Source organism: Strongylocentrotus purpuratus, unplaced genomic scaffold (genome assembly GCF_000002235.5).
Source record: "Strongylocentrotus purpuratus isolate Spur 01 unplaced genomic scaffold, Spur_5.0 spur5_scaffold_11, whole genome shotgun sequence".
NCBI classification, from domain to species: Eukaryota; Metazoa; Echinodermata; class Echinoidea; order Camarodonta; family Strongylocentrotidae; genus Strongylocentrotus; species Strongylocentrotus purpuratus.
In genome coordinates this window covers 32,377,625-32,398,153 of record NW_022145596.1, presented here as the reverse complement: position 1 = coordinate 32,398,153, position 20,529 = coordinate 32,377,625, and the positions used below count along the sequence as shown (strand labels likewise).

General features: G+C 36.0%; 2 protein-coding genes across 2 annotated transcripts; one reads left to right on the top strand and one right to left on the bottom strand.

Moving 5' to 3' along the window:
• Positions 1-238: 238 nt before the first annotated feature.
• Positions 239-6,675, top strand: LOC100892720 (coiled-coil domain-containing protein 169). Its single transcript, XM_030980239.1, has 7 exons — positions 239-444; positions 2,404-2,486; positions 3,148-3,302; positions 4,129-4,227; positions 4,897-4,950; positions 5,671-5,780; positions 6,600-6,675. The coding sequence occupies exons 1-7, from the start codon at positions 356-358 to the stop codon at positions 6,673-6,675; spliced, it is 666 nt and encodes a 221-aa protein (XP_030836099.1). The 5' UTR covers positions 239-355.
• A 4,215-nt stretch (positions 6,676-10,890) lies between these two features.
• On the bottom strand, positions 10,891-15,240 carry LOC593840 (NADH dehydrogenase [ubiquinone] 1 subunit C2). Its single transcript, XM_793298.5, has 3 exons — positions 15,129-15,240; positions 12,657-12,797; positions 10,891-11,729 (listed from the first exon to the last, which is right to left on the bottom strand). Exons 1-3 carry the CDS (start codon positions 15,196-15,198, stop codon positions 11,677-11,679), a joined length of 264 nt encoding a protein of 87 aa, XP_798391.2. The 5' UTR covers positions 15,199-15,240; the 3' UTR covers positions 10,891-11,676.
• Between the last annotated feature and the right edge of the window lie 5,289 nt (positions 15,241-20,529).

Below are 20,529 nucleotides of genomic sequence, written 5' to 3'. Positions count from 1 at the left end.
ACTTCCAGATCTAGATAGGCCTATATTGCATCGGTGAGAAGAAAAAAATAATTTTGCATATTAATTGTATTTCTGCTCCTCACTATATTAGTTTTGATCGCTTCTTTGTTTAGTAATGATTGCCAATGACAAATACAATTTAATACAACTATCTCGATCCACACCACGGGCCACACCAGTCCTAGCCGCGCCCGCCGGAGACCACCGGCCGCGCCCATCACTTATAATTTATCACATTCGTATCGTGACGTCATCATTGTCAAGGGAAGCTTTCTCCTGGCAACACGAATTTTTTCGTGCCCAGAATTTGATGGTGTTTTATTTACTCTGATGTCTGTTTTATAATTGAGTCGTCATGGCAAATAAGAGAGGAAGGGAACCATCTGCAGATGGTGGGGATGTCGACAAAATTCGTGCGGAAATCGAACAAGAGAAGCAGATGAGGTACGAAATTACTAATGCAATTATCAAGGCCAGTCCCACATGTGTAAATTTATGCTGCGAATGATGGGAAGGGTGTGATGGGAAGTCTCATGTCTGCACACCTAAGATTTGACTTGAAATTGTAAATTATTTTCATTTGTATACCTCTAATGCTTCCTCTGATATTATTTCTTATTTTCTTTAGAGTAGGTGGGTCGAAATTGAGCAAGATCATTGGTTTGCCAATCATTCAATCAATTTTGTCATTTTCAATTTCACAAGAAGAAAACGCAGCTGTGCGAGCTGTGGCGAGTCTTGTCATTTTGACATTTCAGGTACAAAGATCTTCTTCTTTTTCTCTGTCTTCTTCGGTTTGAGTCTGCCTCCTTCAGAGTTGAAGATTCTTGCAGACTGATGAGTGTGTGTATGCTAATGAGATCGGCACTCTAGACGGTAGACCGAAAGCTTCAGTCTCTATAATCGTCGGTTGTTCCACTGAGACTACGTCTGGCTCCACTAGACCTCCGGTTATAGAGACTGAACGACTGCCTATGCCAGCCTGTGTTGAACTTATTCCGCTAGATTTTAGCCGCTAGGCCCCTCCCACAAACTTGCCACGGCCGTATTGTTATGCCCCCAAAATCCCCCAAATGTCATTTTACCTCGTCCATATCCAATTTTAAATTAGGCCTAGGCTATAATACATCGGTTCCACTTACTAATTTGATGTAAATAATCCGTTTAATGGTCCCTTTTAAGGAAATTATGGGTCAAAATCGACATCCATGTTGAAAATCTTGCAAGCCGTCCGTTAAACTCTCGCTGCCGTCAATCTCATCCCTTCTAGTCTACGCCGAAGGCAAAATGATAATGAAGGAAAAAAACTGTGCGCATCTACACGCTCGTAATGGCGTTATCACAGTTTTTTCCTTCATAATCATTTTGCCTTCGGCGTAGACTAGAAGGGATGAGATTGACGGCAACGAGAGTTTAACACGGCTTGCAAGATTTTCAACATGGATGTCGATTTTGACCCATAATTTCCTTAAAAGGGACCATTAAACGGATTATTTCCATCAAATTAGTAAGTGGAACCGATGTATTATAGCCTAGGCCTAATTTAAAATTGGATATGGACGAGGTAAAATGACATTTTGGGGGATTTTGGGGGCATAACAATACGGCCGTGGCAAGTTTGTGGGAGGGGCCTAGCGGCTAAAATCTAGCGGAATAAGTTCAACACAGGCTGGCATAGGCAGTCGTTCTGTCTCTATAACCGGAGGTCTAGTGGAGCCAGACGTAGTCTCAGTGGAACAACCGACGGTATAGAGACTGAAGCTTTCGGTCTATCTAGACGGTAGACCTAGACCTTGATTTCTAGAGCGTTTTGCATGGGTGTGCTAAACTGTGCTTCATTTCGTCGCACACAATAGTTTACACACTTATTATAGACTCTATATGTAGAATCTGTGGAGTGGGAATGAGGGAAAACAATGCTTGTGACAAAATGGTGAACTTGAAGCACGCCTGGTAGCTGAGCGAAAATGCACTGCCTGCCACTAGCACCATGTAAAGTCAAAGGTTCCGATATCTGTGCAATCATTCATGTTACATGGAGTTTAACCGAAAGTAAAATCTTCAAGATTTTTTTATGTAAGAAAAGATAGCATTTTGAGGCTTCTTAATAATATAACAACTTTTCTCAACATTCTGCTGATAGTCAGATAGTAGCAACCATGTGCATAACATTAACGGTGAGTAAGTCAGAAATATTCAAATAGACCTAGGCCTATTGTGTTTAATATTTATAATGAATGTGATTTTTTGCACTTTTAGTTTGTTGATATCTTGCTGAACCAATTATACAACCTTTCCAATTATTGAAATGTTAGAATCAAGTACAGTAGAAGACTACCACTGTACCAGTTTCTCTCAAAACAATGTTTAACTTTTAACTTGTATGTTTTGTTTTTCTTGCAGTACCATGCTTGAGAGCTCAATGATAGAGCTAGAAACAACCATGGAGGAATTGGAAAAGAGATATGATTGCATTTTGGATGAAGGTCAGTGATTGTCACACACACACCAAAAAAAAAAAAAGCTTACAGTTTCATTAACATGAAACAAAGAGTAACCACATAATTCTAATCTAATTTCTAAAAGCTGATATACATTACATACAGTATATGAATTCTGGTTCAAAATTTAAAAAAGGAATGTATCACCATCTGGATACTAGCATATTGTAGTGTTCAAGTGAAGAAATGCTCAGATTCTTGATAAAGTGCCCCCCCCCCCCCACAAAGGGGGGGGGGGAAGGGAAAAAATAATGACTATAAAATAGTAAATAAAATAAGATTAATTTCCCCCCATTATTATTAATAGGAGCTTTTATCATTACCCCCTAGATTGCAGCCATTATTGCAATGTCTGTAACTGGTAGTTAAAAAGCCTAACAATCTGTTCTACTATCAATACTTTTACCGCTGGAAGGAGTAAAAGATAGCATGTGGATCCATGAAAAATAAGTCTTCTTATAAATCTTTTGAAAGTTTTGTTATGAAATGAAAGTAAACCAGAGCAAAATAAATATATTCCTAATTTGATAGATGATTTAAACTAATTCAATTGTAATTGTATTATGTTTGTCTTTGAAGCTTCTTGGTTCAAATTTGTACCTACATGTATACCTGTATCAATGGAATATTTCATCTCTATTTACAGGCAATGAATGGAAAACACGGTTCGAGACTCAGGAGGAACTCAATGCTCTACTTGAAAAGCAGCTTCTTTTTCTCAGAGACAAATTGGAAAAGGCTAAAGAGAGCTCTAAAGATGGATTCAGTGAAGAACTCAAGGCTTTTGATGACCTCTCAGAGGTCAGTTATTCAAGTACATGTATATATGAAACAATATACCAAATCAAAGGGCATCCCCCCTCCCCCAGTATGTATCATATAATGATCATATACTGAAATAAAATAGCCCACGTACCCTCCAGAGTCCAGACAGGCCCTTGAACTTTTTTCTTCAAGGAAAACAAATTTGGGTTGAGGTTTTTAAAAAAAAGAACCCTTCAAGGGAGGCCATATTTGGAAGCTCTGGTTGATCTCAATGGTACAGATGCTATTGATGTCCCATGCAAACCAAATGTGTGGCTACATGTATAAGCTGGCCCTCAGAAAGTCACATTGGCCTAATGAAAGTTGGACAAACTAAGCCATTTGGCTACATCATTGATTCTACCTCCTTGAAATTTGATTTTGCAATTTTTCTGGCAGATGGTTACCAAGGCAGTCTAAGCCTCTTCTTGGAATCATTGTGTTCTAGGTGTGTACTGTATTTTTTAACATTTACTTACTAGAATGTATGACAATTAGTGATTAAAACAAAGTTCATGAAAATTGATTGCTTTGTAGTGGTCAAGCTATAGTGATCTCACTAGTTATTTGTGCATTGACTAAATGACTGGTTCAGATTTAGATTTAGTGTTATTTAGTGCTGTGTGATAAGAACCACTCTAAAATAAACCAGTCTGTACATGTACAGGTGTATGCTTGTTTTTATAATTTCTTTTACCGGTATATGATTTTTCCTGCATGTTACTGATCACAAACTGTATGAATGATTTGATTATGAGGAATTTTACATTGTGTAATGACATATAAATAAATGAATGTGATGTTTGACTTGTTTCATTATCAGCCAAGCTTAAGGAAACTGGTTAAAGAACTAGAACGTGAGAAAAACAGTTTCAATAGCCAACTGAGGGACTATGACTGGAGGCTAGATCAAGAATCAAAGGTACTGTCATTAATACTTTGTTTAAATTGTTTTTCTCGTTACTGTTGTTGTTTGTCTTTGTTTGCTGCATCCAGATTGACACAGCATTGAAATTCATTCCTTTATTTATGAATATATTCCGCAGTACTTCAACTTCATTCCTAAAGAATATTGGAAGCAAGATTATATGTGTTATGTCATTGGTATTAAGTCCCTTTAAATTACTCCTCTAGTTATGATGATATCTATGATTTAAGAGTTAGGTAGGTGGTGTTACAGATAGCATTCTTATTTTTTCTTTGTGAAAATGTATATATTTTCCTAGCTTTATGTTGTTATTCTTTCTAAAACTTTCTTTTTATTTTCTATTATTGCATTATTATGAGCATTTCCTACATGTAGCTCTGTTTTGATCTATGGTTTGATTATGTTAAATACACTACAGTTTTCAATATTTAATTTGAAGAGGTGATTAGACTCTTCTTTCGCAAGATGCAGCAAAATTTATCAATAAAGCTAATATGAACAAAAAGAAGAGTTTGAAACACATTTCTTGAAATAAAGATCATGTATTCCTTGCAAAAATCAAACATATATTGGTTCATATAAAAATACATGTACTGTAGATATGAGCAGTGTTCATTACAGTTCAACATCAGAATGTGTATTTCAATGTTTGTTTCAATGCAGGCTTTCCATAAAGCTCATGAAGCAAGGAAGAACTTTTTAACTGAACTCAGAAATGTAAGTATTTATAAGCTGCTTTCAATTTCAACATTTGTATGTGACATTGACCACCCATGGCATGGCATGGCTCATTATAGCGTTTAGAGACTTCGGTGATAAGCGCTTTATAAGTAACATTTTTCATTACCGTATTTATTTGTTATTATTATTATTTTTATTTTTTATTTTTATTTATTGAGATATTTCAAGTTTAATTTAATTTTCATTTGATTTACCATCGCTAGGATGATGTATGCTCATTTGAGAATTAAATAAATAGAATTTCCAAGCGAAGAATTACAACTTTTCTACCATGCTCCATTAAAAATATTTTTAAAAGCATTTTCAGTTTGTGAGAAAGTATGTTTTTGAAGTATGCCTAGCTGATTCATTTCAGCTTTTTGAAGAAAATGTTAATAAAATTGAAATGATAATTTGCTAGATACAAAGAAAACAAATGCCGAGTGAAAATGGGTTACTTTTTAAGATTTCCAAAGAGATGTTGAAATGAGTTACATAACAATAGGAGAAAAATACCTTTAAACATTTGCCTGAAATTATTTAATTGGATATTATTCCAATTCTAAAAGTCATTCAGACACCATATACCACATGAAAAGACATTTAAATATAGGCATACTTTGTTATGAAAAATAGCAATTTGCTTTTCTGTCTTTCATTCTAATCACCCCTTTCTTGCTGTTCTCTTCATTACCTTATTTCATCCTCTTTCACCAGGCTCGATTAGAAGAAGATAAGTTCAAGCAAAGTCAGAAGAAAGGCAGTCATATGGGTACACCGAGAGATAGCTATAACAGTACTCCAGCCAGCAGACCTCCTGGAAGAAAGTTGGTATCTTCTCATATACTTTACATCATTCATGTTAGGCAGTGGTAAAGAAATAGAAAACTTCAAGAAGCAAAATTAACACTGATAGTAAAGTGAAGTGAAGGATATAAGAAGGTGAGCTGTGTGCGCAAAGCTATTTATCTACCTTTAAAAATAAAATTCCTACAGAAGGTTAAAAAAAAGTGGGGGTGGGGGGTTAGAGGTAAAAGTAAAGAGAGGAGATAAAAGAGATTAAATGGGCGGTCAGGTTTTTGAAAATAATCATACAAATCTAGCATTGAGAGGGGAAGGGTGGTACGTTCGGACAGAAAAGAAGTGCAATATACAATACAATATTGACACTAATTTAGTTACGAAAGTGAGATTAATCCTTTTTGTGAGTCCAAAATGAAACATGTTTGATATGTACCTCAATGTTTTAAACAGAGCCATTCACACAAAAAACATTGATTTGTATTTGGCGTTCTATGCCTGTATCCTATAATTATAAAATACTTGGAATTGAAAATTACTTTTATGAATAGATACCTCAGAAATGCTGCTTAGAGAAGTTACCCCAATTAATTTTGGTGCAGGCCTTGAGATGTGACCTTTCCTATTCATGTTCTCTAACTTGTCACTATATGATTGCCTCATACCCTCAGATTATTTTATGTCTTTGAATAATAATCTCTGAATATTTTATTATTTATAGATAATTTTAACTAATTATATTTGGGTGATTGCTCTCCTCTCAATAACACTAACATTCCTGCAAAGCAGCTAAATCAATGAATTAGAGCTCATTTTCTTTTTTTCTCCTAATCTTTCCCCACCAGTGTACCTGACAATCAGAGAATCATTGATCCACGAAGAGGTCCAATCAGGAAAAACGCTGCTGTGAAGCTGAATTGAAGACCTAACCAACCATTGACACATCAGCAGTCAGTATAACACGTGAGATTGAAGCAGAACCAGAGGTATACTGACATGGACTGAGAAAGGGGTTAACTCTCCCAATATGCCCAGGAAATTAAATCAGCCTACAAAACTCAATACCGGTATACTATTGGGGTGGTTTTTTAAAACAATTGATTGTCATAACAAATGATATTAGGACAAGCCATTGGTTAATGTCTGCACAAAGTTGACAATTTAAAAGAAAATCTTTACAAGCTCCAATGTTGTTTATTGTGACAATGAACATCATTTTACCTAACATAAATTATTGTTTCAAAATATGGAACTTTACTATGACCAAATTGTGTGTGTGGGGGGGGGGGGGGGGGGGGGAGTTGTATGGGGGTTAGATAGAATAACAAGTTAATTTTCCTGAATGAACTTCTTATTAAAAGTGAAAGGAATACAACTTTTTTTTTTTAACTGTTGACCTTCTAAATCTTAGATAGCTCATTTCAATTACCCCCCAAATATTTCATAGTCGTACATTATAGTACATGTATACGGCAGGCTTAATGTACGGTCCAGAGTGTTGGTTAAAGCCATATGGGGTAAAATTAAAATGATACATTTTGTTTCAATTTAACAACCTTAGAAAGAGGAATGTTACCCCTGGGGAAAATGTTTTTGAAACATTTGCATTTTAGAAAATGTTGTAAATATTGATTCACGAGCTACATGGTTCCCTATATATATACATGATTGTGGCTTGTAAAATCATGAAAATCATGGACATGGATATGATTCAAAATAAATAGGTCCAATTATTTTTTTAGCTTTTATGACATATTCCAAACAAGAATGTTTGGAAATTCAGGGCATAGTTTTACACTAATTATTTGAAATGACAGAATCTTGAAGAAAATGCTTTGAATTCAATCAAAGAGAGTAAAGCAGTACCTTAATACATAAAATTAGTTGCTGTTGGAAAACTTTTTTACTAATTATTATGCTATTATCATATTGGTTAATGTATGCGACATTCCAATCTGTGTATATAATCAATTTTATTTAAGCTTACATCTCATGACTCTGCATGTATATCTATTGTTTGATTCCATGTACCTAATTGCTTGTATATGTAACCTACTGTCACTATGAATATGACTGACAAAGAAAGCGGACAAAATATACAGTTCCTCAGGTAGACAAAGGAACATCCCTTCACTGCTATTATGTAAAAATTTGTAGAACAGGTGTCACATGCATATTCACCTTTTTACATAATAGCAGTGAAGGGATGTTCCTTTGTCTACCTGAGGAACTGTATATTTTGTCCGCTTTCTTTGTCTGTCATGTTCATAGTGTGTACTGTACATATCTGAAATATCTATTTTAATTTCTTTTTCAATTATAACATTAAATGTAGATATCTTGCTTGAATGATTAGACAGCCTTCCTTCAAACTGTGAGCATGTTAAGCTTGTTCAGTGAAAACTTTTGTAAAAGCTATTAGATTTCAGAATAATTGCTCAAGTCCCAAATAAACATGTACCGGTACATGTATGTGGAGGGTCAAAGGAACATTAACTTTGTTAGAAATAGAAGTGCTACTGTATTGTCTGATGAGAGATAGATGGGCTGCGCAGACACATTCTTTAAAGGTAAAGACCACTATTGGAAACGCCCCAATTTCAAAAAATGAAATGGAAGCTCTCATTACCAATCATGTGAAAGAATATGTTTTGACTAATACATGATGATAAAAAAGTTGCCGGGAAACCGCCTACTAACTCATATATTTGGTAAATTTGTTTCTCTCATGGTCTGTGAGAGATATAGGGTAGTCCCATATACATCTTTCTGTATAGTGCTTGTAACTTTACAAAGAATGGGCCAAATTTCTTATCATTTTGATGATTCCAGAACCTTGCAGATGCTAGATGCTAGATGATCAACCTTTTCTGATCGATTCCACAACGTTTCTTTCACAATGCAATCGCATGACCATAACTGGTCTTACCTTTAACAAAAAGCAATTACCCTTCTGGCTACTCTCTCTGAGATTATGATGTCATGTTTTCCCTCGTTTACTGAATTGTTATTCTTGAGAAGACAATACAACTCAAACTATAGTGCACAATAAGTTTCATATTATTATTGGGCACTTGAAATATGGTTCACACTTAAAGGAAGGTGTAGTTGCTTTAGAAGTCATGTAGCATGTATATAGTACATGTACTTTCAAAACTTGACAAGACGTGTTTTCAAAATTAAATTCATGAACAATTTATTTATGTAATTATTGCAATTTTCCCGTTTATTCTCCCCCTCCTTATATATATATATATATTTGTAATTTTTTGTTTAATATACAATTGTTTGTCATTGTATTTTTTATGTTATAGCGCTTCAATAGAGACTTCGGTGGAAAGCGCTTTATAATCAGTGTTTTATTATCATTATATTAATTACAACTCATTGGACATTTGAGCTTAAGTTTACATGCATATCCTGTTGTAATGAAGCCACTTGTGACAAAATACTTTCCTATCCAATCCTGAAGTACTTCTTTGTTTCATATTCCTCTCTAGCTAGGTGATTTTTGTGGTCCTATGGATTTTCTGTTTAAAAAAATGGTTGTTGAATAGAGTCTGAAGTTTAAAAATAAGAACAAATCATACCGGTTCACTCTTAAAATTAAATATTTTGGCAAGTTGAATAACTTAACCAAGTAGTATCATTATTACCTGGTAAAATTCATTGATAATATTTATATTGTATTCAGTGTAAGCTTAATAAGAACAATTAAATAAAACAAATTGTGAGTTCTTAAATGACCCAAGACATGGTTTAGAATCTGGCCGATTTAATTCCAACAATCTCCATCAATGAGATCACCCCTAACTTGCTGCATACCAAAGATAGCGTGATCCCTGATTTAGTATGCCAGGGGGGTGTTTCACAAAGATCCTAAGTTGAACTTATCTCTAAGTTGGACTAACAGTTATGGAAAACCATTAGCATCCTTGAAAATATTTTGTGAAAGATATTTTAAAAGGCATAAAATGTTGATTCAAATAATTCATATTTTCTATTATCATGGGAGATTTCATGTTCTTGATGTGGAATTTATGAAAGTCTAAAATACTTTAATTTTTGCGTTTTAATATATTTCAAAATAAGGCTACAAATGGCTCTCCATAATATTTAAGTCCAACTTAGAGTTAAGTTTGACTTTGAATCTTTGTGAAAAACCCCCCAGGAGGAAAAAATAAGGCTAGACATACAGATTGATGGATCATGTCATCTTCAGCATTCAGCAGGTAGGGGATGGGACAGATTGACCGCAATCTCAAAATAATAAATCTGGCCGGATTCTGGACTACCCAAGACTGTGTAGTCCTGTAATGAGTAATGCTTGTAGAAAATTGAACTGTATATTTGAAGATATAAAATACTGTGAGCAGTAAATTTATTACAATAAAGTGAAGTGCAATAGCAACATATTTGGAATCTTATATACTCTTATCTCAATGTTTGTGTGTATTTCTATAGCTGGAATAAAATACCATCTTTGCAATCACAGTACCGTTTTCATGAAGAAGCACAGCTCCTTAAATTCACATCTCATAAATGTCATTCTATTAATTTTTTGCAGATTATAAAGTTTTCTTTCTCTCTTCTTCATTTCCCTTCCCCTCAATTTACAATTAATCTTTCCCTCTCTACCCAACTTCCGCCTCTTCTATTGACTCCAATATGGCCTTAACTACACACTGGCACAACTTACATTATTTAACAGAGACCAAACATGGTTCTCTCTCTCTCTCTCTCTCTCTCTCTCTCTCTCTCTCTCTCTCTCTCTCTCTCTCTCTCTCTCTCTCTCTCTTTTTATCTGTCTGTCCTTTTCTCCAATAGACCTGTTTACTAACATATTCAAATTTGATGCAAATTTTTTTAACAAAGGTTGCTCTTGACAACCTGAAAGCTTGAACACGCCTTGCCCAACATAGCAACAAGTAATGACTTGTAGTTTATTTTTTCATAACGGGATAAGGGAATACATTATCACTAGGTCCCCAGGAAAGAAACATCCATAAATTTGGAAATGTTAGTAAACTGGTTTATTCATTTTTTCAGCACAGTTTCTAATTTCCCTCTTGATCACACTTTCTTTTCACCACTGAAATTTCAAACACCAATCCATGTTACAAAGCAAACAAATTCTTATTTTTTCAAGTAAATAAATTTAATTATCAGTGCTGTCTTTTTTGAGAATATGAATGTTTTTCTTCTGACATTACATTATCTTCCCTGACCAACCATAGCAGATACATATACATGTATTTATCTCCTTAATCCCTTCTGTGCAACATAGTTTCTGAGCAACTCTAGAAAATGTACTTTATAGTGTTTACTTTTGATTTGAATGCCTCATTTTCTAGTTAGATTAAGCTCTTCATATCTTTCCAAGGAATTAATTTCACAATGTTTCTAAAAGAAGAACATAAATATCCTCAGTTAAAATGTTTGGTAATTTCTCAAAACCCTTGGGCAAGATGTACCTCCCAACGCATGGAAGTAGCTTTAAGCCTTCTCCTGGTATGATCAGTAGTTTGAAACAGAATTGTTTTCAAACTCCATAAAGGGAGAGAAAAGGGCAAAATATTGTTGAAGAAATTTGATTCACTACTATGGAGAAGGAAGCAATAATAGTATTGTTCATTCAATCATGATTAAATGAATTAATATGTGAAAACCTGTGTTTATAACAACAAAAAGCCCATCATTTTGAGCATTTAACACTGTAAGGTATAACATCCCAAATCCAAGGACGATTCACGGTGTTGTTGATATTCATATCCACACAGACAGGAAAGCCTGATCTTTTTATTCCTTTCTCAAGAACTTGTCATCACAGACACATTAGATGCTACATCTGGCATATATCAACAGTTATTTACAAAACAATGATGTCCACACAATAGATCTCTCTAGGGATGAAGAAGTGATTCAACGAACAGGCAACCATCTTTGTGTGACCTCTCCTAACTTCTTGGGCGTCTCTACATGGGAGAAAATCAGAGACCAAATAGAGGACAAATTAACTTTCACTTCTTTATTCATTTCATCATTGATATATTTTTAGGGTTGTAATTGGATATCAGGTTAGGCTTAGAGTTAGGATTAGGATCAGGTCTAGCGTTTGGTCTAAGGTTGAAGTTAGGTATTTTGCTAGTGTAGGAAATTGTCAATGGAGCAAGTACCGGTATCAACGAAGTAGATCTTTAAACCTACATTAGTCTAATAAAATGGAATACAAGGGAAATTCCTACAAACCAACACACATACCTACAGTACAGCGCATTCTTGTCTTCAATTTCTTTTTACAAAATTGTGATTACATTACACCAAGACAATAATATTATGTTTGCATCACATTTTCTATGTCTTTTTATACTGGCAAAAAGAAAAGGCTTCATAGGCAAGTTCCCTTTTCAACACGATGTGGCAATCATTCATTCTACCGGTACTTTATTTTCATTATCCCTATTTCATAAAATAGTAATGCACTATACATGTACACAAAATATTGTGTCTACAGTTAGAATTAATGTAAAAACTCGATCTTAAAACAACTTCATTTAGCATTCTTTGGGCCAATGATTATGGAGTATGCACTATGCAGGAAATATAGAACAACATAAAGCCTTGCCCAAAGAACCACAGTGGGACTTGGCTTCTGCGCGAGCCACATATTATGCAAGAACATACAGGAGCATCAAAACGTTAACTCAGTGCTTACAGTTTGCTTTTATGTCAACTGAGAGTGTATTTACACTCTTACTATAGAACAAATATTTTAACCACATATATTAAATATAGTACACTGACAATGAACCGATAACGTCCAGAGTAAAATGTGTTTTGGTGAATTAATGTATTACCGGTACCTATAAATAGATCAAATAGCACAACAGAGTTTTTCTTACCCTTTGAAAAGTCTTCTGGATGTCTGTTCACATATTCCTCGATGTAAAACTCTCTCTCTGCCAAGGCTCTGCTTTCAAATCGACCAATGAAGTAGCCTATCGATCCACCGATAATAGAAGCAATAATGTGCCTATGTCCACCTGTACAAAGAGAGAGAAACAAAGAAAGAAAGAGCGGAAGGTGGAGAGAGAGAGAGAGAGAGAGAGAGGGGGGGGGGGGGGGGGGGGGGAGGAGAGAGAAGGAGAGAAGGAGAAAAGAAAGAGAGAGACAGAGAGTAATTAGTGAATGGTACATATTAACATACAATGCATGGGAACGGAATCATTTGGTAAAGAAGAAATGAAAAAGAAAAAGTATCCAGTGAGTATACCTCTTGCATTATTTGTCTCCTTAAAATGTCAACTGGGAAGCGGATTTCAAGTCCTAAACTTTGTCAGAGTTGCACATGACTCGGACGTAGCACATGACACATTATTCACCAATAACAAGCAGTATGCTATTGTTGACTACGAGTGCCTTGGGCCTTGGGACTTGGGCACAACTTCTAATATTTCCTGTTATAGATCCTATTCCATGGTCAAAATCAGTCAAAGCAGCATTACAATAATACCGGTGCTTTGTTTGCAATAAGAAATGTTAAGACACTCTCCATTGATTCTCAAAATTTTGAAACACCACTGTTATACAAAACTCACCAGAACTCACAAACAATCGGCACTTTAGTGACAATTGAAGACACCCTTAATAACAATAGAATATGATCAATTCAATTCACCAATGTTGGAAAAAACAATTTGAAAATTGAATCAGAATTCTATCGTCAATTTAGACGAAGAGCCATTTCGTATTCATTGTGTGCATTTCTTGGTCACCACGCGCATTGAATCTCCTTGTAAACTTTCTGTATACATGGAAGCCGCTACCCCGCATGCGTACTTTCTATTTGCCATGTTGAATCAACGATATACAACATGGGATGAACTGGGTTAGGACGATCGAATCGCCCTTTTTCAGATTTTCCCCATCAAATTTTTTTTAAATGATAATGTCAAGTGGTTGAACGGATGCCAATGCCAGAGGAGTCGAAAAAATGTGACCCAATCTGCTGTTTGAGTCGTTTTCCTATGCAGGCTCTGGAGCACCAGTGGAGCTAGACAGAAATAACCGTCTGATTTGGTCATTTCTTTTATAAAACTGACATTTGTTGACATTCCCAAATACAGACGGCAACCCAGGGATCTCATACCGTGGGGGTGGCTAGAGCCACCGATGTACATCTTTTCGTTTAAAACATTTTCTCCCCGATTTTCTTTATTTAGATCTTATTTTCTGATTTCTAAATCAGATGTAAATTAGGTCGGTATATACCTCCTAATTACAGTTTTCAAAATTTGCTAACCTATTATAGAATGTGAAATTTACGGACTTACTTATTATGAGTTATCCAATTTTATCTCAGAACCGCTAAACAGTACGTTCATGCATGCAAACTATTACCCGGCGGCTGATATATTTCCGGTTAAACCTACCAAAACATAGCCAATGGCCAATCAGAGCACTCGTTTCGTGCGAGTTTGTTGGTCAAGCCGGGCTGACTCGTACGTAGCTACGGCAGCTATTGGACGTTCGAAAAGAAAAAATGAATATTCATCAACTAAAACCAAGACGGATAATGTTGACGACAAGACTTTCTCAGATTAATCATTAATTTAGGATCTAAATGAGCAAGCTATCGTAGATCTAAGTCAAATAAGCTATATTTTTAATTTTTATTATAATTGCAGCAGTTATGAGGATGTAAAGAGTGAAAATCTCGTTGCATATCTCATTCATCGCGGTCCGGTCGAACCGAACCATTTGTTCCGTACAGTCCCGTACAGTCCCAATAGGCCATACTTCAGTCTCTATAATCGGAGGTCTAGTGGAGCCAGACGTAGTCTCAGTGGAACAACCGACGATTAGAGAGACTGAAGTTTTCGGTCTACACTGGAGCGTACTATTAATATTAGGCCATGCATTTAGAACTTTAGCTTACATTTGACGCATGCACATTACGTTCATCCGATCTCAGCCTCACTTTCCTAAATTGGCGCCTACAAGGCCAAGGGCCCATCTTATTGACAATCGTAAAAAATAAAGGCAAGCCAAAGGGTTTGACTGAAAAGTGAAATATCATTATTTTGGTATCGGATCAAACAGAAAATCGCAAGCTTTCTCCTCGCACCAATATGTTATAACATTGAGTTAATGGCAGCCAGCGAAAGCCAATAAGAAGTGCCCTTGTCGGCGCCAATTTAGTAAATTTAGCCTGCAATTCGTCGAGACCGATGTCGTTATCTAGCCGCAGCGGATCATGAAGTCTACACACATTAATACAAACAGATGGGACCGAGTTTAAAATTCAGGCAACAGATGCAATGACATTTTGTTATCAATTACATTTAGGTTTAGACCATTAAATAGTATTTTACCTGAAAGAAACGGTCTCCTGAGCAAACCATTGTTGACAAAGGAAGATGCTAGTCCATACCCAGCGCACATCCATGTGTATTTATTCAAAATTTTGACCTCCCTGCAATTTGTGGTAGGCAATCTTTTGGAACCTGTAGAGGTTTGCGCACGTCACTACGTAAAGGAAATGTTGACGCCCCCTAATGAATATGCATTATGCTCGTGCCGGAGTCGGGCTAACTCGGCCCACGGGACTACTCGGCCCAGCTGGAAAAACTGGGCCGAGATGTCCCGACCTGATTAATCGATCGAGAGATATCAATGTGTATATGTTTGTGCTCTTTGTGACTTAATAATGCCCTTTCCAACCAAAATATTTAATGGAATTGTGTTTAATGATACCAATGATGACAATTTATAACTTATCTTTAGGTAAAATGACAAAAAAAATGACATTTCGGACAATTTACTCACAGCTCGCAATCTGCATTGCCGCACGTACATTAAATGTGCGTTGTATCTACTCGGACCACTGAAATTCGAGCAGTGTTTTTGTCGGTAAATCACTGCAAAAATATCATGTTTTATCTCGTATGAAGGTCTATTTTTTATTCCTGACACAGATTTCATTATTGAGAAGTCGAATATAGTACATTTTAGACGAGATGGTTGATGTTTGTTCACATTCTTTCGTCCTGGCCGTAAATTAGCAGACTACTGCCTAGTGCTACCGCAGCAGCTCAGCTCAGTGTGCAGCTAGCCGTACAGCGCCGCCGGCCGGGTCGGCGGGGGAATTCACTGACTCGTGCCGGGCCGCTGCACTGCATTGCATGATTGTACTGCCCAATTTGATCGAGTGATGTGTGAGTATAACTAATCAAACCAGATCTATATCTACTGTATTATCATTATTCATTCCGAGTAGAATATCCAATTTGATTTAGTGAGTAAACTAGACCTAGATCTAGTCTTTATCTATACACCATTATCATATTACTAGATTAGTCATTCAGAGTAGAATATTCGATTAATGAAGGAATGGAATTTTTCTTCTTCATAATCAGATAATCATATTATACTCCTAAAAGTTAAAGACTTGATAAATAGCTAGATCTCTCGTAAGGGCCTAGCCTAGTACTGTAAGAGAAGTGAGCTGAAGAATCGCCTTCTTTTTTTATTTTGGAGGGGCAGGCGCGTAGCCAGGGAGGGGGGGGGCAGTGGGGGCGGTCGCCCCCCCCCCCCAAAAAAAAGGAAGAGGACGTAGGAAGAAAAAGGATTAAGAGTCGAGAACGGTACAATGAGTCGTCTTCTTTCTCTAATTATTTAATGAAACATCAAAGCTTTCGCGCTTTGCGCGGAAAGGGGGGATGGAACTGAATTCAGATAAGGATAAATAGTCGAGAACGGTACAACGAATCGGGGTCCAGACAACTCGCCCCAAGACAACCCGCCCCAAGACAACCCGCCACCATACCCTGGACATCCCGCCACAATACCCTGGACAACCCGCCACAATACCCTGGACAACTCGCCACAGCCTTTTCGGACAACTCGCCACACTTTTTCCCATGATTTCTAGATCTAAAATGAAATGAAATTGTCATTTTTCATGATTTTCGTGCTTTTATAAACACAGTCATTACAAAGAATAAAGTTGATTTCCCTTGTAACAATAATATATATTGAATATTGAATATACATCTCAGATGTTTTAATTATAATGTTACTCATAATTACATAAAAGAACTTTTCAGTCTTTCTTCATTAAATTGTCTTTAATATTCGTCATGTAATTTTTCAAATGGGACCTTCTACTTTTAGCTCGCTTGCTCGAAAATCGATATTCAGTCCATCACACCAAATTGCGAAGTACGTTGCTTAAACAATAATGTTGTTCCACGTAAAGAAATAAACAAATATTGATGTCATTCGTGGTAATGTATTCACAATCTTGACGAAGGCGTAGGCCTTTATACAAATATCTAAAAATGGTTTTTATTATTGTTGATGTGTCCCTTTGTAGGTGCCCCTTTTTCAGAAATCCAGCCATTCTTGCGATCATAGGCGCCAGAAGTAGGGGCAGGGGACTCGCCCTCCTCCCAACGAAAAAGTGTGTGTGTGTGTGTGTGGGGGGGGGGTGGGGGGTCAAAACGAATTTCCACTCCCCCCAAAAAAAAACCAAAAAAAAAACCAAAACAAAAACAAAAACAGATAAAGCAGTATAATTTATTACTATTTAGTAACCAAAAAGAACATACAAAAATAATAAAACTTAAATTGAATCAATTTAAAATGATATTCCATTCAAAGAATTAAATTTCATAATTAAATTTCAATTTACATGACATGGGGTGGAGATGATGAGAGGGATGGAGATGATGAGAGGGATGGAGACAATGTGAGAGATGGAGATGATGAGAGGGATTGGTGAGGGATGGAGATGATGAGAGGGATGGAGACAATGAGAGGGATGGAGATGAGAGGGATTGGTGAGGGATGGAGATGATGAGAGGGATGGAGATGATGAGAGGGATGAAGATGATGAGAGGGATGGAGATGGTGAGAGAGATGGACATGATGAGAGGGATGGACATGATGAGAGGGATGGAGACGATCAGAGGGATGGAGACAATGGGAGGGATGGAGATGATGAGAGGGATTGGTGAGGGATGGAGGTGATGAGAGGGAAGGAGACAATGTTTATGATGTAAGGGATGAAGACGCTGTTGATGAGAGGGATTGGTGAGGAATTGAGACGGTGTGAGGAATGAAGATGATGAGAGGGATGGAGATGATGAGAGGGATGGAGACGGTGTGAGGGATGGAGACGTTGTGAGGGATGGAGACAGTGTGAGGGATGAAGATGATGGAAGGGATGGAGATGGTGACAAGATGGTGAGAGGGATGGAGACGATGAGAGGGATGGAGACGGGAGGGATGGAGACGTCTCCATCCCTCTAATCATCAATATCGTCTTCATCCCTTACATCATCAAAATTGTCTCCATCCCACTCATCATCTCCAATTCTCCATCCCTCACATCGTCTCCATCCCTCTCATCATCTCCATCCCTCACATTGTCTCCATCCCTCTCATCACCTCCATCCCTCACATTGTCTCCATCCCTCTCATCATCTCCAACCCTCACATTGTCTCCATCCCTCTCATCATCTCCATCCCTCACATTGTCTCCATCCCTTTCATTATCAATATCCTCTCCATTCCTCTCATCATCTCCATCCCTCACCAATCCCTCTCATCATCTCCATCCCTTACATCATCAACATTGTTTCCATTATGTATTATGCCACGTTGTGGAAATGCAATTTTATTTTTGTATTCATTATTTATTTATAGTATGTACATATTTACAGGTACACAAGATCAGATATAAATTTGTTAACCCCCAGCCCCCCCCCCCCAAAAAAAAAATTGTAACATGCCTTGTGTTGTGGTATTGGTACATATTATTTCATATGCAATTTACAAGGCAAAACAAAATCTAAATAAATAAAGTTAAAACAATTAAATAAAAATGAGGACATGTTTGAAAAACACACATAATAGCAATAAACATTATTTGTTTACGACTCCAAGATACAAATTCCAACAATATGACGTCAAGCTGACTCAAAATAACAAATGATAAGCAGGTGTAATCGTGTATTAATTTTATGCCACGTTGTGGTAATGCAATTTTGTTTTTTTATTTATTATTTATTTATAGTATGTACATATTTACAGGTACACAAGATCAGATATAAATCTGTTAACACCCAGCCCCCCCTCCAAATTTTGTTTTTTTATTTATTATTTATTTATAGTATGTACATATTTACAGGTACACAAGATCAGATATAAATCTGTTAACACCCAGCCCCCCCTCCCCCCCCCCCAAAAAAAAAAAATTGTAACATGCAGAGACCAGTACAGATGACACGCCACACCATTCCTTGTGTTGTGGTATTGGTACATATTATTTCATATATTGAAGTTACAAGGCAAAAAAAAACCTAAATAAATAAACAAAGTTAAAACAATTAAATAAAATTGAGGACATGTTTGAAAAACACACATAATAACAATAAACATTATTTGTTTACGATTCCAAGATACAAATTCCAACAATATGACGTCAAGCAGACTTATAATAACAAATGATAAGCAGGTGTAATCGTGTATTAATTTTATGCCACGTTGTGGTAATGCAATTTTGTTTTTATATTTTTTATTTATTTATAGTATACATATTTATACAGGTACACAGATATCAGTTATAAATCTGTTAACCCCCAGCCCCCCCCAAAAAAAAATTGTAACATGCAGAGACCAGTACAGATGACACGCCACACCATTCCTTGTGTTGTGGTATTGGTACATATTATTTCATATATTGAAGTTACAAGGCAAAAAAAACCTAAATAAATAAACAAAGTTAAAACAATTAAATAAAATTGAGGACATGTTTGAAAAACACACATAATAACAATAAACATTATTTGTTTACGATTCCAAGATACAAATTCCAACAATATGACGTCAAGCAGACTTATAATAACAAATGATAAGCAGGTGTAATCGTGTATTAATTTTATGCCACGTTGTGGTAATGCAATTTTGTTTTTATATTTTTTATTTATTTAAAGTATACATATTTATACAGGTACACAGATATCAGTTATAAATCTGTTAACCCCCAGCCCCCCCCCCAAAAAAAAAATTGTAACATGCAGAGACCAGTACAGATGACACGCCACACCATTCCTTGTGTTGTGGTATTGGTACATATTATTTCATATATTGAAGTTACAAGGCAAAAAAAACCTAAATAAATAAACAAAGTTAAAACAATTAAATAAAATTGAGGACATGTTTGAAAAACACACATAATAACAATAAACATTATTTGTTTACGATTCCAAGATACAAATTCCAACAATATGACGTCAAGCAGACTTATAATAACAAATGATAAGCAGGTGTAATCGTGTATTAATTTTATGCCACGTTGTGGTAATGCAATTTTGTTTTTATATTTTTTATTTATTTAAAGTATACATATTTATACAGGTACACAGATATCAGTTATAAATCTGTTAACCCCCAGCCCCCCCCCCCCCCAAAAAAAAAAATTGTAACATGCAGAGACCAGTACAGATGACACGCCACACCATTCCTTGTGTTGTGGTATTGGTACATATTATTTCATATATTGAAGTTACAAGGCAAAAAAAACCTAAATAAATAAACAAAGTTAAAACAATTAAATAAAATTGAGGACATGTTTGAAAAACACACATAATAACAATAAACATTATTTGTTTACGATTCCAAGATACAAATTCCAACAATATGACGTCAAGCAGACTTATAATAACAAATGATAAGCAGGTGTAATCGTGTATTAATTTTATGCCACGT